This window comes from Hyperolius riggenbachi, chromosome 6 (genome assembly GCF_040937935.1).
Source record: "Hyperolius riggenbachi isolate aHypRig1 chromosome 6, aHypRig1.pri, whole genome shotgun sequence".
Taxonomy (NCBI): Eukaryota; Metazoa; Chordata; class Amphibia; order Anura; family Hyperoliidae; genus Hyperolius; species Hyperolius riggenbachi.
The window spans coordinates 14433116-14460694 of record NC_090651.1 but is presented as its reverse complement, the minus strand read 5'-3'; the positions used below and the strand labels follow the sequence as shown (position 1 = coordinate 14460694).

General features: G+C 40.8%; 1 protein-coding gene across 6 annotated transcripts in view; it reads right to left on the bottom strand.

The window, feature by feature from the left end:
* Nucleotides 1-4287: 4287 nt before the first annotated feature.
* Nucleotides 4288-27579, bottom strand: part of PRDM16 (PR/SET domain 16) — an 805072-nt gene continuing 781780 nt past the window's right edge. For 3 of the 6 annotated variants that reach the window (XM_068238853.1, XM_068238854.1, XM_068238855.1), the window contains 4 exons: nt 26191-26365; nt 10675-10914; nt 9199-9373; nt 4289-5266 (listed from right to left, as the gene is read on the bottom strand). In XM_068238853.1, coding sequence (XP_068094954.1) covers nt 5132-5266; nt 9199-9373; nt 10675-10914; nt 26191-26365 — 725 coding nt within the window. In that variant the 3' untranslated portion in view covers nt 4289-5131. Of the gene's footprint in view, nt 5267-9198; nt 9374-10674; nt 10915-26190; nt 26366-27579 lie in introns of all 6 variants that reach the window. The other 3 variants (XM_068238856.1, XM_068238858.1, XM_068238857.1) reach the window with 3 other exon arrangements.

Genomic DNA, 27579 nt, shown 5'->3' with positions numbered 1-27579 from the left:
TGATGCGTACTCTTGGACGCATGCGGCATCACGTGGTCCGGCCCGGCCAATTGCCACACAGAGTGGCCGCTCCAGAAAGTAAACACTGCACGTCACTGAGTGCAGTGAATATTAATTAGCCATGTGCCCGGCCGCTCTCCCCTCCTCCCCAACATGACTGAGCATGTGCAAACAGTCTAACGCGGCTTAGCCACGGAGAACGCACAGCATGCAGCACTTTGCTGCGTTACAATGTAACGCAACGTGGGCAGTGTGAACAGCCCACTTGTGTTACATTGCTGTGCGTTGGGGGAGCGTTACAGGCTGCACTAATGCGCGCCTGTAACGTCCCTGTGTGCAAGAAGCCTTAAAGTTTGTGAAAAAGTTAACAAAATTATTTTGAGTATTTTCTTACTTGCCGGTGCTATAAAAGGCATTTTATGATAAGGCGTGACATTATCACCGAAGAGAAAAAGTGAATTGCATATGGGCCTTTACACATTCAGAAAATGTTCCACTCACCATGATAACTTTTATCTTTCACAGATTAGGATTCCAAATCACTTTGACTATTGTACATATTTGTATTGCATTGCAGACATACTATACATTGACACACACACACACACACACACACACACACACACACACACACGCACACACACACACACGCGCAGACACACAAAAAGAAACTGCCCTTCATATGTTCTTATGTCAACATCTCATGAGACTCATTTTTATTAAAAACTTATTGGAAACACCCATTAGAAGAAACAGTAGAGGGGAGTTGTCTGCTATTTAATTTCCTTTTTTCTTCTTCGCACTCTAAGAGGAATTATTTCAAAGAAATGCTTTATTTGACAGTTCACTGTTCTGAGAATTTGGTTGCATTCCAAAATACACAGCATGAAGCTCTAAACCTTTTGTGCATTCACCGAGACATTCCAGTTTTTTTTTCACTGACTAAATTTTTTGTAAAAAGTTTACTTTTAAAGAGTAATTAACATTTTCCATTTATTATACCTCATTCTGCATCAGGAAAATCATATGTATATCAGCTTAAATTAATTATCCATAAATACTATATTACTACAAGTAACTGCAATATTTGTGTCTAAATAATGCCCACAATTTAAGAAGGCAACATTTTAGTTTATTTTACATAGGGAAGAATTGTAACGCAGCACTTCAAAGCAACAGAGTGACTGTTCAAGATTCATTTACTTTGAGAGGAAGTAGTTGACTGAGATTTTTGAACTCTTACTTTTATTATTTCCTGCTGATTTTCCCTTCCATTTTTAAACTCTAGTCCACAGGGAAAATGTTTAAGTGGGAGGTTAAATCTCATAATATAAATATCTGCCACTCTACAGGTAAGTGATCAAAAAGCTGAGTATTTTAAAGCAGAATATAACCCTGCATTTCAACTTTGCTCTAAAACATTATTTACAGTATATTATATGCAACCAGAATTTTTTTTTTACTAGACCAGCATTGGAAGGGTTACACAGTGCTTTAAAGTTCCTGGAGATTTCTGCAGATGCATCCGAAGCTGACATAGATACATTTTGTTCACATAAATGTATCTAAGTGTTGAATGTGACTCACTCTCTCTCACTGAGAAGGAGTTGGAGGACAGCCAAAGAGTGTGTAACATTTCTCAATGGATACATTCAACTAAATAGAATGTAGCAATCTGAACTTCTGCATATCTCTCCACGGAACTTTAAACCTCTGTGTTTAACCCTTCCAATGCTGGTCTAGTAAAAAAAAAAATGCTTTTTGCATATAATATGCTGTAAATAATGTTTTAGAGCAAACTTGAAATGCAGGGTTATATTCCGCTTTCAGCAGGAAATAAATGAAAAGGTCATGAATACACTACCTACACAAAAAAAGTGTCAAAGTAATTACTTTTTTTTTATAGCTACAAAAATAAAAAACATCCTGGATTAATTCACGTTTTTAGTTGAAGGAGAGCTTGTAGTTGTGGACCAATTGTATTGATTAAGCATCAATAGAAACTTGCAATCATGAAGCAAATCAGGTCCACTTCAAACTACATGTCTGATATGCTTACGCTTTTGTTATTTTTGTGCTATGTTGCTTAATGCTCACCGAGAAACCAGTATTTTAGTTTAATTTATGAAGGTAGCATGATAACTAGGACAAGAATGGGCAGAAAGAAAAACAAAAAAAAACAAAAACAAAAACAAACAACAGATGCAAGTGGAAGACATGGACCTTTGATTTCAAAAACGCAGAGTGTTGTTACCAAAAGATGACGCATAGCACATACAACTTATTCAAAAACATTCTGGAGTTGAACGTCTGTCAACCAAGTGTCTTAAAAAATAGAAAATGATTTGGGTTGTTTAAATTTCCTCCAGTGTATACAATGAAATGCCATAAAGATAAGAAGTTGAGACTCTTTTTTTTATACAATGCATGAAACTGATCATCACCACTGCCTTGGCCTAAGCCCCCGTGAAAGGATGTGGCTTTTAAAGCCTTCGATACAAGGACATGTAGACATTCTTTCACTACATTTTGCACAATCCTAGATTATTTACATATTTTGATTCAACCAGGTGTCTAGTGCTTTTTATACAGTACATTACAGAGTGCTTTTTAAATTTTTGAGCTATGAGACTGTGACATATTTAAGAAATATGGCACTCACCATTGCGTACTTGTGAAATTTTTCTTTTTAAGTCACAATATTACAGTCTGCTTAAGTGAACCATTAGAAAAAAAAAATCATATTTTAAGACATAAGTTGTCTTTTTCCCCACGCCTAGAACAATAACAACAAATAAATACAATACTTAAGGAAAAACATAATTAGGAAAAAAACACATGATTGTCTGGAACACCGCAGCAATATCAGTTATGGTAGTCATTAAACATGACAGCTGATCACAGCTTCATAAATCTATCAACTGAAAAAAGAAAATGTATGAATTTGATTTTTTTTTTAAATATTATTTTAAAGCTGTAATCTGAAAATGACACCAAAATTTTGTTTAATCTTATTTGGCACATGTAGTTATCTAACAACTTTTATACTGTACAGCACAAAACTGTTACTCTGTTTTGGTCCTTCACTAGTTGCTTATATTAACAAGTCACAAATATGAAATCTAATTTAAAAATACTGTTATAGAAGAAAACAAGAAACAAACCAGAGGGGCAAATTACATCGTATATACAGATTATGCTTTTTATTTCAATTTACTTTTTAATCTTTTTATATTTATTATTTTAATTGGCCCCACCGAAGAATAATTTAAGAGACAAAAGAAAAAAAAATAAATTTAACTTCCCCCAAACATATATATGCTACCAAAAGGAATGTTTTGTTTAAAATAACTGGGGTCATATAAACTGACTGTACAAGCAGCTTTACATATTCAAGCTACATCAGATAATGGCAGAAAAACTTTATTTTCTAAACAATTCCATTACTTTTTTTTTAAGTGCTGACATCACTGAAATGAAATTATCTAGAGAGAACTAGATCTGTTTCAGTGTCATCTGGACAAAAAGACAGCCGCTTTACTGGATTTCTGAATATAACTTAATAACTTCCCTCAGAAAACCATACAAATCTGTGTAATATTTTGCCAAACAGAGACAGTCTGGTAGATTAATTTCCATGAATTAAAACAAAGAATCAGTCGAAATTATACAATAACTTTTTTTTTTAAAGTTTCCATGACATAGTTCAATGTCAGTGTTGGAAACGTGAACAGGTAGATACAGTTTATTAATTTGCCAGAATTATAGTTAAGATGATGATATAACAAAAAAAAAAAAATAATGTAAAAACAAATCTGTCACAAATCTGATTAGATGATTCAAAGTACATAGTAGTAGGTTATATCTTGGTGGTGGTGGTGAAGGGACTTCCTGTAGGCCAGTGAAGTCACTCACCATATATATAGAGCAATAGGTTGACTTTAATGGAAGGGGCCAACAACTTTTAATAAAAAAGTTAATATTTGCCTAACACTATATTTCTGATAGTGCTACTTATTTGTATTTGGAGATTGCCATGACTATACCCTCTCATGTTATCCTTTTGCTTGCTTTATACTTAGTTTCAAATAGTTAGTTTTGTGACAGGTTTATTTTAGGAATTAAGACATGTCCTATAACATGTATTTTTAAAGGTAACTAGAGCTGAAAGTAATTAAAAGTTTGATACATACCTGGGGCTTCCTCCAGCCCCATGCACACGGTTCGCTCCCACGCCACCGTCCTCAGTCTTCTCAGTCTTCTGTACCGGGTCCCGTAACTCCAGTCGCGGCCAGTCTGTGCAAGAGAAGTGCGCCCTCTACGTATCTCTCCAGCAGCTAAGTAAATAGCGCACTTCACTTACGTTAGACTGGCCGCAACTGGAGGCAGTTACGGGACCCGGTACAGAAGACGGAGAAGACGGAGGACGGCAGCGTGGGAGCGATCCGAGCGGATGGGGCTGGAGGAAACCCCAGGCATGTGTAAAATTTTTAATTACTTTCAGCTCTGGTACACTTTAAATGTATTTCCTGTAAGAAGTTTGGTTCACACCTATTCACTTTGAATATATCAGATTTTACAACTGGTATTCTAATATTGGATTTCAAAATATATGATTTCTTTCCATACAGTCACTCAGTGTCAGGCACATAGGTGAAGTTATGCTTAACAAGTCTGTCTCCAAGTTGAGATAGGGGATCTGATATTTTTTCTAAAGCATGTCCTTACAAAGAAATTTTGTACAGCACCATGTAAAATGCACCCATTCTATGAATGTCTAAAGGTTAAATTTTTTGCTGACTACATATTACTAGTGGTTTTTAATATGCAAATAATGCATACATATGTTGTGTCACAATTCAGAGCAAGGGAATTAAACACAAGACTGTTCTTATCCTTTGTCATTCATGTGCATTTTGACCTGACCCAAAGTAATGGTGAAAATTTTGAGACGACCTGCAAAAAATTATCAAAAAGTTGACTAAACAGTTGCAAAGTCAATATATGAGTTTAGCAATTTTGAATTTGAGAGACCCCCAACCTTTACATCATCTTCTCGTCTGAAAGAGCAAAACTGTAACATTTTAAAGTGTTTTTGTAAGCTTTAAATCTATTGTTAAATTTATTTATTTTACAAATGGTTCATCGGGTTAAAAGTCCCAGATTCTGATGCTGCTCCTGCCATGTTCAACCAGGCGTCCAGGGAATTGTGGGAAGAAGGGTGTAGAGAAGCATTTTCAGAAAGTGACAACATCATTGCATAAGCCTGTGAAAGGATAACAACCATAAGCAATGTAGAACATGTAGAAAGCAATGTAGAAAACCTGATAGTAAATGAAACAAGCATATTTATTTACATACATTGGCCTCAATTCACTAAGCTTAACTCCTGTCTTTAATTACTCTTCTAAGCTGTTTTACAGTTATCACAATTATATCGCCATGGTGATAACTGTAAAACAGCTCAGAAGAATTATTAAATACAGGAGTTAAGCTTAGTGAATTGAGGCCAATGTATAATTCTAAAATATTTATATACACTTTTTTAAAAATAAAATTCTGTTTTAAGAAAGTAAACTTTTGTTTTCCTTAGTATTTTAGTAAGGGGGCTTTTAGGAACATTGTAGCCCCTTACACACTCCAATGAGATCTGGTTCACCATGAGCTTGCTGGTTAGTCTGTGCCTCTAGGTGTTACAAGCCCTACTGCATAGAGCCAATCCATGCCATGCACTGATGAGGATCAAACAATCCAAAACAGTCTGTATGCATGTTGGATTATCATGGCTCTGTACAAATTAACAAGCTGACACATCATTGCATTCCAGCGGTTCTGGAGGTGTGTTTAGCTTCTAAGGGTACAATGGTTAATTTGCATATATTCAGCAGTGGTGCCTGGGAGACATCTCAAGCTCACTCCAACCTGAATTATCGCAAATTCTTTCTGTTTTAAGAAAGCAAACTTTTGTTTTCCTTAGTATTTTAGTAAGGGGGCTTTTAGGACCATTGTAGCCCCTCACACACTCCAATGAGTTCTGGTTCACCATGAGCTTGCTGGTTAGTCTGTACCTTTTTTAAATTAGGTAAACAGGATATACAAATGTGCATTCATTGTTTTTGCATCTTCATCAATTACTTTGACAAGCAGTTATTCTAAGTACACAATCGTCTGGGTATAATGCTGTGGGAAAATGTACAACTTTACAGTAAGTTCCATAATCCATTAATGTGAATCTGAAGCAAAGATAAAAAATAAAAAACAAAAAAGAGATACTTAAAGAGAGGAAAGGCTCTGGGCCCTACAGAGCCTTCTCATTCCTCTCCTCATCCTCTGGTTACCACGCAGGCTCCTACGTTTAAATCTCTCGAAGATGAGTGGCTCCATACTTCTAAAACTGGAGTGCACGAGAGGGGGCACTTGCGCATGAGCAGTATAGAGCGGCCCGTCTTTGGGAGCCCGAGTGCTACTGAAGACTTCAAAAGCCCACCTGGAGTGAAAGAGAGCAGTCTCCGACCCATCAGTCTGAGACTGCAAACGAGGGAGTCAATGCAGGAATGATGGGACAAAGAGGAAACAGGAAGGCTATATAGGACCAAGAGCCTTTCCTCTCCTTAAAGAGACTCTGTAACATTAAAAAGATCCCCTGGGGGGTACTCACCTCGGGTGGGGGAAGCCTCCGGATCCTAATGAGGCTTCCCACGCCGTCCTCTGTCCCACGGGGGTCTCGCCGCAGCCCTCCGAACAGCCGGCGACTGTGCCGACTGTCAGTTCAATATTTACCTTTGCTGGCTCCAGCGGGGGCGCTGTGGCGACTTTCTGCACGGAAATAGACGGAAATACCCGATCTCCGTCGGGTCCGCTCTACTGCGCAGGCGCCGGAAACTTGCGCCTGCGCAGTAGAGCAGACCCGACGGTGATCGGGTATTTCCGCCTACTTCGGCGCCGAGAGGCATCAGAGCGCCTGCGCAGGAGCCAGGAAGGTAAATATTGTGTCACGGCTGTACGGAGGGCTACAGCGAGACCCCCGAGGGACGCAGGACGGCGTGGGAAGCCTCATTAGGATCCTGAGGCTTCCCCCACTCGAGGTGAGTACCCCCCAGGGGACGTTTTGTCGTTACAGTTCCTCTTTAAGTATCTTTTTTTTTTTTCATTTTCGCTTCAGACACCCCTTAACTTAGCTCACAGACAGTGAGAACTACTGAATGGGCCTTCTTGTACACTATTAAGTTACTGTCACTGCATGATAGTAAAGCAATAGGGCCTGATCCAATTGACATGTTCTCCTAAGTTTTCTCTTTGGGGATACTTTCACATCCTATCAACAAAATCCCTTTTAAGTCACGAGCAAGCAAGAAAATAATCAGAATAATTTTGACGGTTCTGTTTCGCCTACTTTTTGGTACTTTTTCAACTGCAGAATGCTGAAAAGTTTTTTGTTTTTTTTAAAAAAAAACTTTCTTTGCATTGAGAGTTTTACACTTTAACTATAGAAAACATAAACTGAAAGGTTATTTTAAACAGAAGAAGAAAAAATAATCTCCTAGGAGAAAACTTGGGAGAAAAAGTGAATTTGACGTGGCCCATAATCTTTTGTACTTAGATACATATATCAGTCACACTAGCAGAGGAGTGCCAGAAATGTAAACATTCATTTGTATTAGTTCATGTATTATTAAAAAGATCTCTGTATTAGTAAAAAAATTGTTTTTTTTGGGCTGAATTTATATTGAAGAAACTGAAAACGTCCTGCATCTGCTAACCCCATTGGGCAGTAAACTAACTACAGCTCACAAACTTAGCACTAGAAGGGCGATCAGACAACCAATTATTGTGCAATGGGCGAAGGTGACCTGTTTTGAGAAGTTCTGTTTTCTTCAGTTTTCATATTTCACAGATCTCAGTCTGATTGAGTATCTGTGGGATGTGTTGGAAATAACAAGTCTGGTGTCTCTCTATCACAGGGATGTCTAACTCCAGTCGTCATGGGCCGAAGTGCTCATATATTTTTGGCACAGCTTACATTTATAGATGGGACTGATTTAGGAAGTGTGTGGTTCATGTAATAGAACACATTTCTCCATTTCTTAGTCCATCCTAAACACGGGCATGGATATGGACCTCGAGGACTGGAGTTCGACACCTGTGCTCTATCAGATGCCTTCAGAGGCCTTTTGGATTTGATGGGTCCAAACTATCCTGGTGGTACAAAGGGGCCATGATTTCAACGTTTCCTCTGATCAATGTACACTTTGACACCAGAGATTGTATTGGCTATGTCCTATTGCTGTAATTGTCATGAAAATATTTGTTATCTTCAGTTTGGTTTAATCTTATAAAAACATTGTATAAAAGCAATTCAGTCTCGATCCAGCCCCTGAGGAACAATTGAATAAATAGTGACTGGCAAGAAATGAGCATTGTAACTACCTGTAAGGTCATTGTGTGGCTTGTGCCGATAGAAAAAGCCATTTCTTTCATTATTAATGAACACAGACAGTTAGTACAGAAAGCCAAATTAGCCAACATATAACAAAAACATGCAAATGACTTGCTTTGAAACAGAAGACAACACAGAGTTACAAAAATCAGCATCTTACTTCCTTGTAATGAAAAGTTAGGGGCACGACCTAGCATGGATACCAAAATGTATTGAATGGGCTTACATTTGAATTTTGTATACTGTATATACTAAAAACAAAACAAAAAAACTTTAGTAATCTGTGACACTTCTTCTGTTTGTACCAATTAATTGTGTTTATACTTAAAGACATTCTAAGAAATGTGTATGACCCATTGTACTTTTGAAAGAAATCCTAATTATAGGAGATAACTTTTTCGTGTGGGTCACAAATTTCCAAATTATAATTTAATTTCACAAACTAAACTTGGTAAAGAATGTAATTCTTTACAAAACAAATAATGAGTTAGTAATAATAAAGTCGCACTCTTCTGGTTCTATTTTTTGGGGGGGGGGGGGGGGGGGGGATGAAATAAAAAAAAGTGAACTATCACTCATTGTCCATTTAAATGTTTTCGTCAAAGATGGGCTTTGGGTATATTACAAAGCAAACATTACTAATTCTCTTCTTATTACATTTTGCGAGGCACAAATATAAACAATACTATATTGTATTTAAAGATGGTTAAATATAGTTCAAGAGGCAAGCTATGGAAAATGATTCTGTTGTCTGTACCTACCTGGTTTTTAGCCTGCCTGTACAGAGATTCTTTTAATGCCTCAGAGTCTAAGGTGGAATTAAACACATCTTTTACGTCAAATGCTTCCTCTGCTGTTTTTCGAAGATCCAGCCCCTTCCCAAAATTCGGAATCTGCTCCACATCTAACAGACGTACATCTTCCTCCTCAATACACCTGTACCAATGACCATGGGGAGGGGAAGGGGATGACCCTTCATTAGCTTCTACACCCTTTAATCAGGCTAACCAATGGTGCAAATTTGCTACAGGATCTGGTGCTAGGCATGCACACGTAATGGTGTTTACAGACACAAGCTACATGCACGAAAACAGGACAGTCAGTGATGGCAAAATGCAAAAAGTGGAATATTCACGTTTATAGTTTTTTTTTTCTTCAAAGATTAAAAGTAGTTGGCTTGTACAAGTTCTTCTGCAAATTTAAGAATTGTACGTATTTACTTTTCTGTACTTTTTTGTAACGTACACTTAAAGTTGATGTATGTATAATGATTGCTTTGGTGACAAAACAAAGAAACATTTAACAAAAATATGCACTTACCAAATTTTACCAAACCATAAAAAAAAAAAAAAAAGTACAGAAAAAGCAGACTTTCATTTCAGAAAGTAAGCAACTATGCCGAACTGAGAGATATTTTTCACTCATTAAAAACCACACTGTTAGGTTTTAAAAGAAAGCCTGTTACTGAAGGCCGTGTACAAACCAAACATAAAAAACTCTGAAGCTGAAAAACCCTAAAAGACAGACAGCCACACACAAAGATGATTTGATAAGGTTAACACAATGAATGATACACAATGTTGACATGCTGTTAATATTATTAGATTTCTCTGTTTCAAAATAATGAAAATGTAATAGATATATTAAACTTAATGGAAAAAAAATCATGGGGCTAGCTGCCTGTAGGCGGATATGGCAACACAGAAAATGTTGTGTAGAATCATACATTAAGGACTACTTCTGTCCAAAGGCCAACATTTTGATATTGCATTTAGGCAGGATATCAAAGACCATATGAAAATAGCAAAATATATTTCCAAATATATTTTGGAGTATAATCATCATGATTTTGCTTTATAGTGATTTTGGTGGTCCATGGATACATTCAAAAACTTTTTTTCCACCAGACAATTTTGATCATTTCCGTCCCCACCTCCTAGCTTCTATGAAAACCTAAAAAGGTCTACATTTTATTGGACTATTTAAAGAGCATATTTACATTCTTTATGAAAACATTAGAGGAGGAATGAATGAAAGTGAGTTTTCGGTAAAAACAAAAAAAAGTTCTGTAGATGCCATGATTTGGAAACTAGTATGTGGCTCTTGAGCACTCAAGTGACTGTTAGATATTATGTTCTCTTTTCTTCCATTAGTATCAGTGCAATGGTGATGAAGCACACAAATGGGTCATATGCATCAAACGTGAAGACAATGACCTTTTACAGAAAACAACTGACCTCCGTGTGTGGTCAAAGCTCATATTAAGGGATGTGGGTTCTTCATCCTCCTCATCCTCCTCATATGCTTCCTGGGTCTCCATTGTGGGGGAAACAGTTTCATCTTGTGACTTTCCTGTTAGACTTCCATCCTCGTAGTCTTCTTCTAGATCGTCTTCATCATCTTCATCTACGTCTTCCGCTTTCTGGTTGACTAGACCACAACACTTAGAGCTACTATCGATATCCTGAATTTCTGTTCTAAAAAAACAGAATCAAAAAGTGTAGCTTTAAGTAATGATGAGTTACGAAGGGTTGTGTATTATTAAGAAAATTATTAAAATAATAGAAATTGACAGCCAGTGCATATTATGTTGTAAAGGTCTATGTGGAAAAACTATTCCAGTTTTGCAGACGGAAAGCATTTTTAAAACCCAATTTGATTTGTATACTTGACAATCGTGTCCATAACATACATAGTTTATGTATTTTCTTAAAGGGCTACTATCGAAAACATTTTGGAAATTTAAAATACATGTAAACACATACAAATAAGAAGTATGTTTCTTCCAGAGTGGTGTCACTTACAGTAGGTAGTGGAAATCTGAAAGGTTTTGGACTAGTCCATCTCTTCAGTAAAGTTACTCTGGAAGAAATGCAGTTCTTGTGTTTGTACATGTATTTTACATTTTTATGATTTACACGATAGTGGTTGTTTAAAGCGGATCCGAGATGAAAAACTAAACGTAACAAGTAACATGTCTATTTATGTTACCTAAAGTTTAGATGGTTTACACAGCAAATCTAGCTGCAAACAGTTTTAACAGAATATGATTATTTATTCCTGTTATACAATGACAGCAGCCATGTTGTTTGTAAACATTACACAGAGACAGGCTTATCTGTATCTTGAGCCATCAGCCTAATCCCCTTCTCCTCCTCCCTCCTCGCCTCTGAAATCAATGGCTAGTAATACCTCCTCCTCCTCCTGCTCAGACTGAGCTCCCATGAGCCCTTGCTACTGCCAAGGCTCTCTGAAAACCTGTGGGTGTGGCTTTTTTAGTTTATAGGGAATTCGAGTATTAAAACAAAAACAAAAAAAGTATTTGGCTTGAGGAATGCCCTATAAACAATAGGAAAGGAACACAATTATGCAATGTGTAAAAGTTCACCTCGGATCCACTTTAAGTATTGGAAAAACATGTTGGTCTGTCACTAATCAGGATAATTCTCATATATAATGAATAACCTATATAATGAATAACCAGAGGTAAAAGACTCTTGGAAAAACTCTGCAAAAATATTTTTTTTCACATGCCCAAGTCACACAAGGACTGAAAGCACATTTTTTTTTTCAAACGAGGCTATTCTTATGTTGCTTTTTCTTTTATGTCTGATGGATGTTATAGGAAAAAAAAAGAACAAAACATGAAATTACATGTTGCATTCTTATACAAAGCACTAAAAGAATAATAATATTGAAAACAATAAAAGGAATTAAAAAGTAGCTTCATCTTTCTTTTAGTTCTTTTTAATGAATAACTAAATTATACACCACTGATAGGCAGAGTGATTAGCATTGATTTTTCTCATTACAATGGCACCTGCAAAGGGGTGGGACATATTAGTCAGTTCTCTGAAACGATGTGTTGATCAGGAAAAATGTAAATGTGTAAGAATCTGAGCAATTGTGATGGCTTGATACTGGCGTCAAAACATCTCCACAACTGCAGGCCTTGAGGTGTGTTCCTAGTATGCAGTGATTGGTGCCTACCAAAAGTGGTCCTAAAGACGTCACCCGCAAACAAGATCATTGGAATTCAAGTCTCATTAAAGTACATGGGGGTGGGGGTGGGGGGGAGGGGGCGTCAAAGGACAGTTGGATGGTTGCTCTGGTGCTATCTTATAGAAGAGCTGTTGTAGCTGAAAGACTAAAGCGTGTAATGATACAGCTTGCTGTCTTTGGAGCTGCATACTGCAGAAGAGATCCAGAGGTGGTCCATGTTCAGAGAAAGTGCCTACAGTGAGCACATGACCATAAGAACCAGGATCATGGAGCAATGGTAACCTGGTCAGATGATTAATTGTCTTTGGCTTTAAAAAACCCCAGACCTCAATTCAATCAAGCATCTGTGGGATTGCTACGGAATAGATCTAAACCAAGGTGCCCTCACATTCCAACTTACAGGGCTTAAAAGATCTGCTGGCCCATCTTGGTGCCAGATACCAAGGGATTCGTTCTCAAGTCTTGTGAAGTCCAGGCCATTAAGGGGTCAGACAAGGCAGAGCTATACAATTATAGGCAGTGGGAGTTAATGTTTTTGCTCATCAGTATATAGTGGGTCCATAACTTAAAGAGAACCCAATCCAAAGCTCAGGTTTAGAAACAAATCCTTACCTAAGGAAAGTGAAGCATCTGGATCCTAATGAGGCTTCCCCTCAGCATTCTCTGGTCCTCTGCCGGGACACTCCTGCTGATTGAGTCGGTGCTCCTATGCTGGCACAGGCCCGACTGTGCAGCAGCTGGCTCCAGCTTACTGCGCAGGCGTGGCTATAAGCTTGAAGAGTAGCATGGCCCTCGATCAGATTACCCAACAATCCCTTTTTGGTAAGCTTTGGATGGTGCGCGCTTTATGATTGAGGACCGGAAGACTCCAAGGGAAGCCTAATTAGGATCCAGAGGCTTCATTCTACTTAGGTAAGTATTTTGTACCCAAGCTATGGCTCAAGGAAACTATCTCCTACTTAGATCTTGATTTACTATTTCCAGTGTTACTTTTGATTACTGAATCAGATTCATAAGGATTTTTTCCCAAAAATTAAATGGATATTTTGAAATAGGAACAGAAAAAAAATATTTTCCCCATAATGAATCAGCCATGGGTAAATAAATAAAAACACAAGTTCAAAACATAGAAAACGTAAGCTTTTGTGAGGCAGTAAAAATAAAATCTTTGTCTTTTTTGACGATTTGTTTTTTTGTTGAAGGTCTTTTCGGAGTCCTGGTTCATGTCACTTAATCACGTAAGTGATGTGTTTGTCTTAGAGGACTTTGCCGAGTTATTCTTTATGATAAATGCCCACATGTGATCACCTCTCAGTAATCATTCTGCCAGCCTGAAATGGAATCCTTCTCTCTATCTGTATCCCGCAGCAGGAAAGGCTGAATGATCTCCAGTTTCCTTCAGGAAATGCCACGAGAAGTTTATTTCTTAAGTATGCAACCCAATGCCTTCACACCCTATTCCCCAAGACACAAACTCCATAAACTGGTGATTAATGGGACAGACACAAAACACAACAACATCCCGTCTTGTGAAATGACACAGCCATCCTAGATAAGACCATGCCCGCCTGTGAATTTATGGCCTGGTTGGGAAACAGACTTGCATTCTATGTGCCTTATTGAGCTGGCAAACTTGATCGAGTGTCAAGAATGTTTACCATTTCATTGCCAAGACATTCAAGGTATTTAAAGTAATGATAAATGTAATTTTGCCTTCTTAAAACAGAAGGTCTTTGCGATAATTCATCAGTGAGTGAGCCACTGTGGTTTCCCATGATGCATACAGTGGTTGAATAGCGTAATGGTTAAGGGCTATGCCTCTGACGCACAAGAGACTTGGGTTCGAATCTCGTTTCTTCCTGTTCAGTAAGCCAGCACCTATTCAGTAGGGAGGCCTTAGGCAAAACTCCATAACATTGCTACTGCCTATGGAGCGCGCCCTAGTGGCTGCAGCTATGGCGCTTTGAGTCGGCCAGGAGATATAAATTCTCCTGGTCTTGTCATCACTCCTGAATATGCAAATCTTTGCTTTTTGCCTCCGAAAGCCAGGCTGCAGATGCAAAACCGCTGGTGTATAGTGAGCCCGTAGCTTATACATTGTACAGAACCACAGCAATCTGATATCTGGTCAAACCGGCCAATGTACTCGATCTAACAGGACGGAATTTTCAATCTACACAGAATACATTTTTGATTCCAGAGCATGGAAGCACAACATTGTTCAGATTGATTAGTGAAGAAAAATCATAGAGGATCTTGCTTGTAGTGTGTGGGCCACTATTCAATTAAATTTTGATCAATCACACAGTAGTTGATGATAGAATAAAGTTGATCACTTAATCGCTCAATGGAAAATCAAATAATTTATGGCTACCTATAGGAAGGATGTAATCACTCAGTGTTCCTAAAAGCAATCCTTTTTCCTTACGCGACTTATTAAATGTAGAGACAGGCAATGCGAAAACCGTACGCTGCTAAGGGGTCTGTACTGGGTCCAGTGCTCTTCAATTTATTTATTAATGACCTAGTAGATGCAGTAGTGAGCAATGTTGATATTTTTGCAGATGATACAAAATTGTGCAGAATCATCAACTCTCAGGAAGATAGTGTCATATTGCAACAGGATCTGGATAGGATGGCTATATGGGCACATAAATGGCAGATGAAATTCAATGTTGAAAAATGTAAAGTCATGCATTTTGGTCGTACCAATGGTCTAGCACCATACAAAATAAATGGGATACAGTAGGGGATATCAAACTTGGAGAAGGACTTAGGAGTACTCATCGACAACAAGTTAAATAATTGTACTCAATGCCAAGCCGCTGCAGCTAAAGCTAACAACATTTTGGGATGCATTAAAAGGGAAATAAAAACTTGAGATGCTAGCATAATATTGCCCATTTAACTCTCTAGTAAGGCCACATCTGGAATATGGAATTCAGTTCTGGGCACCACATTACAGGAAAGATATTGCAGTTTTACAGCAGGTGCAGAGACAAGCAACAAAATTGATACGTGGGATGGAAGGTCTCACTTACCAAGAAAGGTTAGATAAACTGGGTTTATTTAGTCTAGAGAAAAGATTCCTTAGAGGAGATCTACTTAACATGTATAAATACATCAGAGGGCAATATAAAAGCTTGGCGGATGAGCTTTTTGTCCCTAGGCCTTCTCAAAGGACTAGAGGACATGATCTGCGCATGGAGGAGAAATGTTTTAGCCATCTATTTAGGAAAGGGTTCTTTACAGTAAGAGTGATTAAGATGTGGAATGCATTGCCACAGGAAGTAGTTATGGCAAATTCTATACCGGCATTTAAAGGGGGCTTAGATGTGTTCCTTGCATTGAAAGACATCCATGGCTACAATTACCAGGTAATGCCTAATGATGTTGATCCAGGGATTTTATCTGATTGCCATCTGGATTCGGGAAGGAATTTTTTCCCTTTTGGGGCTAATTGGACCATGCCTTGTAAGGGTTTTGCGCCTTCCTCTGGATGAACAGGGATGTGAGGGAGCAGGCTGGTGTTGTACTTTGTTCTCTGGTTGAACTTGATGGATGTATGTCTTTTTTCAATCCAAATAACTATGTAACTATGTAACATATGGACAGAGGGAGATACTGGTTGCTTGGCAGTTGGAAATAGCGGTTATTTCCCACAATGCAACAAGGCTCCCACAGTGTGATGTCAGGACCTAGGTCCTGACATCACACTGTGGGAGGGGCTTCACCACAATATTAGCCATACAGATGTCCCAGATGATCTATTCCATAAAAGGTAAAGATTTCTCATGGGAAAGGGGGTATCAGCTACTGATTGGGATGAAGTTCAATTTTTGGTTACAGTTCCTCTTTAAATTTGCACAAAGTAAACACTGAATTGTAATTTTGGACTATGCAAAGTTATCAATGAAAAGAAAGCGTGTAAAATAATAAAGAAGATGCGTTTAGTCTGGGTAACCGGCGTAGCGATCAGTATCGCTGTGGAAAAAGTCTCCCGCCGATGGTGACAATTATTCACTAAATGCATGTTCAGGCTTCTTAGCTCCTAAGTGGTTAACATTCCCATCTGCTGGCCTGAGTAAACAGTGGAAGCTACAGAAATTGCCTGGCGATTACATGGGCCAGGCTGTCAGCATCTCCGAGTGCCATTTATCACCCGGCCAGACAGACAGAAAACAAACGTGATTTTGATAGCCTCTGTTGCGGACGGTCTTGGCGACATTTTCAATATGTGTGGGAATTCGAATATGAGCTACACCCCCCCTCCCCCCTCTGTTTACACAACTCGCTAATGAGATTCATTGGGGAATAACCTGTGAAATTTGTCGCAGATGCCTTCATTAGGCCTTTGTTCCTTCGCCGCTTTCACTCATGAATTATTCTGGTGTAACTCGTATTTCTTTTTTCATGCTTCTGCCGATTACAGGCAAACCGGGTTCAAAGCTGAGATATACTTTCCATATCTTTTCCAAAGAAATGCCACCCCAACGATGAAGGATGAGAATGTTTTCATATGTTTATTGCAAACATTCTCCTCACAGGACTCTTATGCATCGTGGACAATTTTAAATGAAAAGGTCTTATGTATAGAGATGTGTGTATATATCTTGAGGACACCTCCTACTTGTCTACTAACATTTGAAATACTTGTACTTGACCTCCCTGAGAAGTAGTGACTGGGTGTGGCCACCCTAACCCTTGAGGGTCTCTGTTCCTGCCATTCATGCATTTCTACTGGAGTGGGAACACCTAAAGGTGCGTACACACATGCGACTATAGTCGTTTGTAACGATCGTTCCCCGATCTTTACCAACGACGATCGTTACAAAAAACGAACCACCGACTATTAAGTCTAACGACGAACGAGCCAAATCGCTACAAAAGAAAGTTCTGTCTCGGCGGATTTTAACCAACGACGATCGTTTGCAAAAGTAGTACATCGTTGGAAACGATCGTTTGTACCAGGCTGGACATGCGCATTTCACTTTTTCTCCAGGGAACTTTACAATTTTATGCGCAGGCGCATTGAGTGCTTTTACGTGGTGTAACGTTCGTTCTAACGATGTGATCGTTACACACTTTTTAGAACTAACTTTACTCCGGTCGTTCTTTCGTCAATTAAAAGATCGTTCGTTGTTAACAACGAACGATCGTAGTCGCATGTGTGTACGTAGCATCAGACTCCTGGACAATATGCAAATAACTTTTTCTCCTGAGTTTTTTCATCCTAGGTGATATTGTCAAACTAATCGATAAATTGCCTTTTAAATTATCAACATGCAAAAAAAAAATATTTAGACTTCAATTATTAGTCTATGATTATGGCAGGATTAGATTGTGAGCTCCTCTAAGGACAGTCAGTGACATGACTATGTACTCTGTAATGTGCTGCAGAAGTTGGCAATGCTATATAAATACATAATAATAATATGGACAAAAAGTAGGGATAATAAAAAATTGCATCCTGCAGAAAGAAAACACAGACAACAGGAGCCCAAATGGTGCAGTATGTCACAGTACCAGAAGTATGTCAAGCAGCTGTCTTATTTGTGGCTACAAGCACTATTAGGCACTGCTATTTGGCCTGGGGAAGTGGGTATGCACCCACGAAACGCATTGCCAGTGAAATAAAATTCTATTAATACGTGAATTTGTCTTCATTGAGGTAAGCCACCTCACTTTTTTTCATTTGATTTGTTTTTAACGCATTTTATCTTCTCTGGGCGCCTCTTTCCCCTTTATCCATAATAATAATATGGTAGGACATTAGACTATAACTATGGTAGGGATTAGATTGTGAGCTCCTCTGAGGACAGTCAGTGACAAGACTATGTACTCTGTACAGTGCTGCAGAAGATGTCAGTGCTATATAATTACATAATAATAATATGGGAGGACATTAGACTATAACTGTGGTTGGATTAGAGTGTGAGCTCCTCTGAGGACAGTCAGTTACATGACTATGTACTCTGTAAAGTGCTGCAGAAGATGTCAGTGCTCTATAAATACATATTAATAATATGATAGGACATTAGACTATGGTTATGGTAGGATTAGATTGTGAGCTCCTCTGAGGACAGTCAGTGACATGACCATGTACTCTGTAATGTGCTGCAGAAGATGCCAGTGCTATATAAATACATAATAATAATATGGTTGGACATTAGACTATGACTATGGTAGGATTAGATTGTGAGCTCCTCTAAGGACAGTCAGTGACATGACTATGTACTCTGTAATATGCTGCAGGAGATGTCAGTGCTATATAAATACATAATAATAATATGGTAGGACATTAGACTATGGCTATGGTAGGATTAGAGTGTGAGCTCCTCTGAGGACAGTCAGTGACATGACTATGTACTCTGTACAGTGCTGCAGGGGATGTCAGTGCTATATAAATACATAATAATAATATAGTAGGACATTAGACTATATCTATGGTGGGATTAGAGTGTGAGCGCCTCTAAGGACAGTCAGTGACATGACTATATACTCTGTAATGTGCTGCAGAGGATGCCAGTGCTATATAAATACATAATAATAATATGGTAGGACATTACACTATGACTATGGTGGGATTAGATTGTGAGCTCCTCTGAGGACAGTCAGTGACATGACTATGTACTCTGTAAAGTGCTGCAGAAGATGGCAATGCTATATAAATACATAATAGCAATAATAAGTCAAGCAGATAAATGACAGTTGACAGGAGTCCTGTGTAAGGTCAGTAGAATGATAATCTTTACCACAATTGATAAAATCCCAGAAGAAGAAGAAAAAAAATAGTCCTAATAGCGCTTTTAGCCTAAGAGCCTGGGAAATCAACTAAACAGCCACAGTTTGAACACAGTGATGAAAACCTCCTACACCTCCGAATTTCTACATAAACAACGGCTGGCTGAAAGTCCCAGAAGGGAGCCGAGATCCAACAAGTGAGGCCATTGCTCTTGAAAGCCTGATTGAGCTTCAGAAAAAAAGGGAGCCCTTGTCTTATTAGAATGATTAATGCCATGGCCTCCTTTTAATATACCAGCCACTTAATTTAAGGCTAATGATGGTCTAGCTCTGCTCCCCGCTCCGCACACACGGACATTCCCATCCTTCACACTCTGTAAATCTCTCTCACTTAGAAATTAATGCTGAGCGGGTTCCTTTTTTCTCCCCCTTCCACTCTGAAGTCTCTTCGGTTTAATCTCCCGGCACCATGGCTGAATGCAAAGGCAAGTTGTGAACAAAAGGCAATGGTTCCTCTATAGAAAATGTCAGACAACCAATCAGAACATTGCTGGGGTCTAATCTGAGCCATATGTCCACCAGAGATGGTCAATGAGATACAAATAATTTAGCAGCCGGGCGGATCGCTCAGAAACAGCCGTATCAGTCTGACGACAGAGCGTACACACGCCGGACTGTCGCTGGCACGCCCACCCAGCGGGAGGCAACGACGGACCCGTCGTTGCCTAAAGTCCGGCGTGTGTACGGACCTTAAGCCTGATTGATTTGCATCTCATTGACTCATATCTAATGTCCACCTACTTACTCTTTACATCTCTGTTGGCCAAAACAATCATTCAATTTGGATTATTCTGGTTGACGGTTTTGGAGAAATCACAGTACAGACACAATGCTGGACTCTCTGCCAAGCAGCCTGTTCTTCTCTGTGAAGGAGAGGAGTTGGAGGTGCTCAACTATGAGCTACCTTCAATAAAAAATCCCAAAAGGGCAGGAGAGCTGGGTCGTTAGTGACCCAGCATGACATATCGATTATACCACACCATTGGGTAATACCTATGTAGACAAGACACTACACAGAACATTTATATCGTACTTTCCTCCTGGCGGACTCAAAGCTCCAGAGCTGCAGCCACTAGGACAGGGCTTTTCAACCTGTGGTACGCGTACCACCAGTGTTACTTTGCTTTTGGCCAGGTGGTACACTCCAAGTTTGACTGTCACTTAATTGCCTGCCTGCTGCTTGTCCTGGTCCCATCCTGCAGCCACAAAGTTTGGCTACCCCTTGCTCGCTCCTCACTGTGCTGCGCTGCAGCATAATTCAAAACTCAGATCAGCAATGAGGAGACAGCCAGATGAATGGAGCACAGTGATGGTGGGTATACTTCAAATACAGGAAGTGACATCACTGCTTACGTCCTGTAATTGAAGTATACGTACCATTACTACACCATTCGCCTTGTTATCTCTTCACTAATGATCTGAGGTCTGAACTATTCCGCAGGGCAGCACAGCAAGGAGTCAGATCTACTGCACAGGCACAGTGGTGGTACTTGACATTTTGCAGGCAATAAAACTGGTACAATTAGTGAAAAGGTTGAAAAGCCATGCACTAGGACACACTTAGTAGACCGTATAAGTGTTAGGGAGTATTGTCCAAGGACTCCTTACTGAATAGGTGCTGGCTTACTCAACAGGCAGAGCAGAGATTTGATTCCTGGTCTCCTGTGTCAGAGGCAAAGCCCTTAACCAGTACACTATCCAGCCACTAAACCCTGGATCACACCAGGGACCATGAGATCTTCATGTTAACGCTCTCCCAACTGAGCTATTTTTGCCTGGATGTACACGCCAGATCTTAAACCAAGATAATCACATGTGGCGGTGCAAAGACGTGGTAGCCAATCTGTTATATCAGAATCCTATAACTCCTATGGATGGGCAGATGGATTAGCCGGTATTTGGATTTGACTCAAATCAGGTCCACAGCTGTAATGAACTCAGGAAGATATTTGTTAAGCCCCTTCTCAGATCAGGCAGGGCTCTCACACTTCCCTCCAGACAATCTCTACTTGTTGGAGGTGTGAATGTCAGGAAAGCCCCAAAAAGTTTTTTGCTGGGGGAAGAGGGGAGAATGTTTTGTAATTATATCCCTGGCTTCTCCGTTACCTCCTTTCCAAGTTCTAGATTTACTATTTTTGAAAGCAGTCTTAAAAAAATTAACTGAATATTCAGTCTTATAAATGCTTTATTTACAGGAAAGTCTGTATCTCTAAACAATGATTGGAATTGCATGAAGCTACAATCTACCAAGACACCCACATCCTATCCCATCATGAACGAATGTAGAGCCTTCCCGCTCCTCTCGTTCCAGCGGTGTCCCCCCATTTCTATCCCCCGCCATTAGAGGCTTCCTAACTCTTCAGGAGCCTGAATGTTCCTGAAGACGGGCTGCTTCACACTGTGCATGCGTGAGCACGCAAGAGAGGACGCTTGCGCATGCGCAGTACGGAGCCGTGGTATTCGGGAGCACTTCCAAAGCCTCCCACAGTGGCATAAAGCAGTATTCAATCGATTTGTCGGACACTGTTCCCGGGGGTGACAGCGCTAGAAGGAGGGGACCAGGAGAGGAGCAGGAAGGCTCCACAGGACCCAAAATCTTCCCTCTGCGTAGGTAAGTATCTGTTTTATTTTTTTTTGCTATGCTTAACATTCACTTAAACTAGTTGCCGACCGCAGCCCCAGGACCGTCTAACGCTGATGGGCAGAAGGTCCTTGTTTTACAGGAGATTGCGCGGATCTACGCTTGGGTAGGTGGAGCTCCGCCTTCAGCCTCCCAGCGGCGATCACCGCCAGGAGACTGTTAGATGGCGAAACCGCCATGTAATTAGCTTGTACAGCGCTGCGATCCACGGCAGCGCTGTACTGGGGACAGCCGTGTGACATGGCTGTCCCCTCCAGAGGCTCGGAGGTGATCCGCTGTCATAGGCTGAAGCTATGACAGCCGATCACAGTGATTGGCTGGAGGGAGGAGGATAGAAAAATAATAAAAAAAATAAGGGAAATGTATTAAAAAATAAACTAATACATATTTTCAAAAAAACAAACAAACATTGGGGGAGTGACCAGACCCCACCAACAGAGAGCTCTGTTGGTCGGGAGAAAAGGGGGGGGGGGATTACTTGTGTGCTGTGTTGTGCGGCCCTGCAGCGAGCCTTGAAGCTGCAGTGGCCAATTTAGTGAAAAATGGCCTGGTCGTTAGGGGAGTTTAACACTGCGGTCCCCAAGTGGTTAAAGAAGTCATTAAACGTCAGAAAAGTTGATGAAGCACTAAACGGCGGGACAGGTTCTCAGCAGAATGGGCTGTGCTGCAGCTGCATCCCCGGGGTAATCGCTCTGCTTTACATGGGGATAGAGGTGTCCGCTGTCTCGCTAATAGAAGCACTTTGTCCTTGCCGCTTTGCTATTGATCAGCCCGGGAATCAGAGCGTCTATGACACCTTCTCAGTAATGGCTGCAGAGCCGGAATCTCAGCTGCCGTTTTCATGAACTGCATTGTAACAGCTCAGCGACCAGCAGATCCTTTAACCTCCTTGTGGGGCTTATTTCTCTAAGAGGAGCGGATATGACCTATAGAGCAGAACAAAGTATTCAGGAAACCCAATTTTACCTTAGTTATCCCAGTTTCAGCGTCACAAATGCTTCTTATATCTAAATAATGCTGTATATTGGAGAAGGAGGAAAAAGGGGCGCAGGAGAAAAACTCCCTTACAACGCCAAAATTGACCTTCTTTGGCACAAATTGTGGCTTTTGCAATGGCCGCGATATGCGGCAAGGTAGGTAAATTTTGGCCCCTGGAGACGCCTGATTAGTGGCAGTCAAGGTGAATTTCAGCACCCGATAGCATTGCGGGCGCCGGAGGGTTGCTTCTGCACCCGTTATGCAACGCCGCAATTAGCAAAAACAAAACAACATTCCATTCCTACATAAATTGATGGAAAGATCGACCAGGCAGCTGTGTTGTGGCACTCGATTTGATAAAATGATTGAACTGGAAGTTCGATTGGGCTGCAATATCGAGTACGGTATGGCCACCTTAACCCTCAGATCACAGATATGCGAGAGTAAGGCCTTGTTCCCACTATACGCGCTGCTGTGTGCATTTCGGCAGCATGTATAGTGTGCGACACGCAAGAATGGTAGAAGTGCATAGACCTCATATGCGCTGCGCATCAGTACGATGCACTACTATGCGTTATCGCACTGCTGCATGCATTTTTGGGGAATCACAGCGCTGACCCATTCACTCTAGTGATTGGGATCAGCACCGCATAGCGCCGCAGATGGCGTGCGATCATATGCATTGCGTTCCATCTGCACTCATTGATGTGAACGGGGCCTTATGCTGTTTCACACAGGTGGGCAGTGGAAGGTGCACAGCTTAAAGAGCAACTGTGGTGTAAAAACATCATGAATAAAACTGCTTATTGCTTACAATATTCACGTATAGATTATCTAGTCGATGTTTGATCATTGTAAAATCTTTCCTCTCCCTGATTTACATTCTGAAATGTATCACAGGTGGTGATATATTTAGTCCTGCCAGGTGATCTGGATGGAATACAGAGAGTTCTATGCACAGAGGGGGATACTGGTTGCTTGGCAGTTGGAAACAGTCGTTATTTCCCACAACGCAATGAGGTTCACAGACAGCAAACTGTCAGTACCTAGGTCATGACATCACACTGTGGGAGGGGTTTCAACACAATATCAGCCACACATGCGTATCTATTCAGCCATTAACAAATGTATTGTTCAAACAATAAAAATAGAGTTGTCTGCCTTTCCTATTAGTCTGCAGTTGAGGACAAACAAACATTATCCCAGGGAAGTCTATTGCGACCGGTCTCTGGCAGCGGGCTATTAAACACAATAAATTCACCTATTCCAGGCAAAGCCAACAGTAGATCAAACAGAAGAGTAAGTGGGCCTGTCACCGTGGCTCCCTGTTAGCGGCTGGCTAGAAACATCTGCCATTGATTATTTGTGCCCGCCGCTGCTGGGATTTGGCTGTAGCGTTTTGTAACTGGTGGTAATTTTCAATTTATGTGCACAGAACACGTCGTCTCCCCCTGTGTTCCTATATGGGGACGTTAATCTGGTATTCATCAAGCAATTTTTTGAGCGATGTGTTTGGAACTAGAATAGCGGCCTGTACTCCAGTGACTCGCGTCGCCTGACTGCTTCCATAAACAGACTGAGCCCCCCTACATCTTCCAATGGCAGTTCAGAAATAGCGCTGCCAATGGCGATTCTTTTTGGGTGACAAAACCGAATAACCTGTTTATAAACGGTGGCAGGTCAACAGTTATTGGTGCAGGATAAAGAACACTCCTTCGGGGATCACCTAATCACCATATTTATAAAAATGACGATCAGCTTAAAGGGAACCTGAAGTGAGAGTTATACGGAGGCTGCCATATTTATTTCCTTTTAAGCAATACCAGTTGCCTGGCAGCCCTGCTGATCCTCTGCCTCTAATACTCTTAGCCCCTGAACAAGCATGCAGCAGATAAGTTGTTGGAAATAAATAACACAGCCTCCATATACTTCTCGACTCCATTTAAATGATCATCAGATGTATAAATGGTTCACTTGTGTCACATGGTTGACAGTTTTACTAAGTGATGATCGCCTCATATTTATAATACGGTGATCAGCATGATTGCCATTTTCTAGATCTCCCAATGGTATTCACCAGAAAACAGCGTGTTTAAAAACATCCGTTTACCACTATGATGGAAGAGTCCCTTCCATATCTTCCATCACCCCACTTCCACCACCAGGTGGCACTGTAGCGTTGACAGGGTCTTCTGGATCCCGATCGCGTCATCTCATGTGATCGGGACCCAGAAGACCAATCAGAAGGCCAGGGCCGCGGGTAGAGGAAGAGAAAAAGCCGTCCAGAACAAGTACTGTATTTTTTGGACTAAAAGACTCACCTTTTCTCCCCCAAAAGTGGGGGAAAAAGTCACTGCGTCTTATAGTCCAAATGCAGGGAGTTCCTGATTTGTGAACGGCTGTCAATACGAACCTCCAACACACCGCAATGTCAGGGACTTCCTGTACTGTGCCCATGCAGAGGAGGACACAGGGGACAAATGGAGGACACAAGGGGGGCACAAAGGGTCATAGAGGAGGAAACTAGGAGGACAGTGTCGGACACATGGGGGACACAAGAGGAAACAAGAGGTACAAAGGGGCATAATCCACAAGATGCCCCTTCCCCATGGATGCACCAGGTTTAGTATATATATTTTTCCCCTGGTTTTTGTCCTCTAAACCTTATGGTCAGGAGTGTCTTATAGTCCGAAAAAACAGTAACTATGACCGATCCCTGTCACCGCTTGTCTGACTGCACTAGGCAGCCAAATGAGATTTGCCGGCAGAGGTTTCGTTCGAAGCACCTAAAGGGTTAAAGCCCCAAAAGATACAGATTACATGCTATAGCTGGTAGGATAACACGACTTTAGGTGGTTCAACACCTTTGAATTGGGAACACCAGAATATAAGTAATAGAGTAACAGATCTCCCCCACACACTTTCACCGTCTATGTCTCATGATCTGATTTATAGCTTGCACCTGGTGGTCTGTCTACCAGCTCCAGCCCCCGGAACATCAGCGGCGTACCATCGCGGAGCTGACTCGGAACAGCAGGCCGCACTTGCGTTTGACTTATCATCGGTGCACATCATCGCATCAGAGTCCATATTGCCCGATTTCTCATAGTCATCCAGGCACCCCCTGATCGAGATACGCTGACATAATACGAATGTCTCGCAGCGTTTCAATATTTATTCACGGTTCGGCCGTGCCAGAATCTCTCTCCTGATCCCCGAGGAAATGAAGTAACATCGCGCACCAAGGCGGCGGTATCTTATAACAGATGTGACTTTTACAAGCTGGAGAAATTAAGGAAATAAAAAAACTTTTCACTATTTTTTTTACCTTTTCTCTGCTAAGCTGGAAGCTTGATTCAGCTCGCTGTTTGCAATAAAGTTTCGGATTTCTGAGAAATACGAGTCCTCTTTCTCGTCTAAAAGTGCATGGTTTTCGGATTCGGAATTGGGGGACGAGGCGCTGTTTCCGTGGTGATTTCCCATAACTCCTGAGTGCTGGCTCACTGCGTAAGAAGAATAGTCACAAACATTATTCGCACGTCCCAATCTAAACTCATTGTTAAAAGGTAGTTTAGGCATTAAAGTGCGTGTCCAAGTTTTTCTTTTTTAAAAAAAAGATCCACTTACCTGGGGCTTCCTCCAGCCCATGGCAGCCGTCCTGTGCCCTCGCCGCAGCTCCAGAGGCGAGGTTGGCTGCGCCAGCGGAGAAGACTGGGAGCCTCCGGAGCTGCAGCGAGGGCACAGGATGGCTGCCGTAGGCTTGAGGAAGCCCCAGGTAAGTGGAGGTTTTTTTTTTTTTTTTTTTTTTTTTTTAAACCTTGGATGTTTCCTTTAAATTAATAATTTCTTAAAAGGAACCCAGGGTGATAATAATAAGTTATTATTATCACCCTGGGCTGCCATGTTTATTTCCTTGTAAACAATCCCAGTTGCCTGGCAGTCCTGTTGATCTTCTGGCATACGTAGTGTCGGAGTCAAAACCCTGGAACAAGCATATGGCTAATCCAGAGTCAGCTGAGACAGAGTACCTGATCTGCATATGCTTGTTCAGGGTCTATGGCTAAACGTATTAGCGACAAGATCAGGACGACTGCCAGGCAACTGGTATTGCTTAAAAGTAAATAAATATGGCAGCCTCCATATCTCTCTCACCTCGGGTTCACTTTAAAGTCTCAGTTTACTGCCCTGGAGTTTTTTTTGTGTGTGTGTGTGAAAGGAGGGTGACATCACACACACAACTTTTATATTATGACGCAACCATTCCAGGGAGGTCACATGACCTTTCAGAAAACAGGAAGCTGCTAGGAGAGTGGGCGCGGCTTTCCCTGTTAGTAGCAGCATCCCCTAGGTGGGTGTGTTTTTCTGGACGGTGGGTGGTGGCTTGACAGGGATGCTGTGATTTGTAGAAACCTGCGTCATCCGTATCCCTACCAATGTTCAAGATCGTCCTGAGCACAATGGGCTTACTTCACAATGCTTTTTCACCTGTTTTCACTCTGTATTCATCTTATCTATGTTACTTTTTAAGCTCCCAAAGACCAAAAATATAATATCATAACAGTAAGAAAAGTTAATCAGGAACAACTTACTTTGAGTGATTAGGTGATAAATAAGTCATTTATGAGAAGTTTTGTCAATAGAGCCCATTGTAGTAATTCTCCATACAGCAAAACGGTCTTCCTGAGCCAGTGACCGATGCTCCCTGGCTTGACAGCAT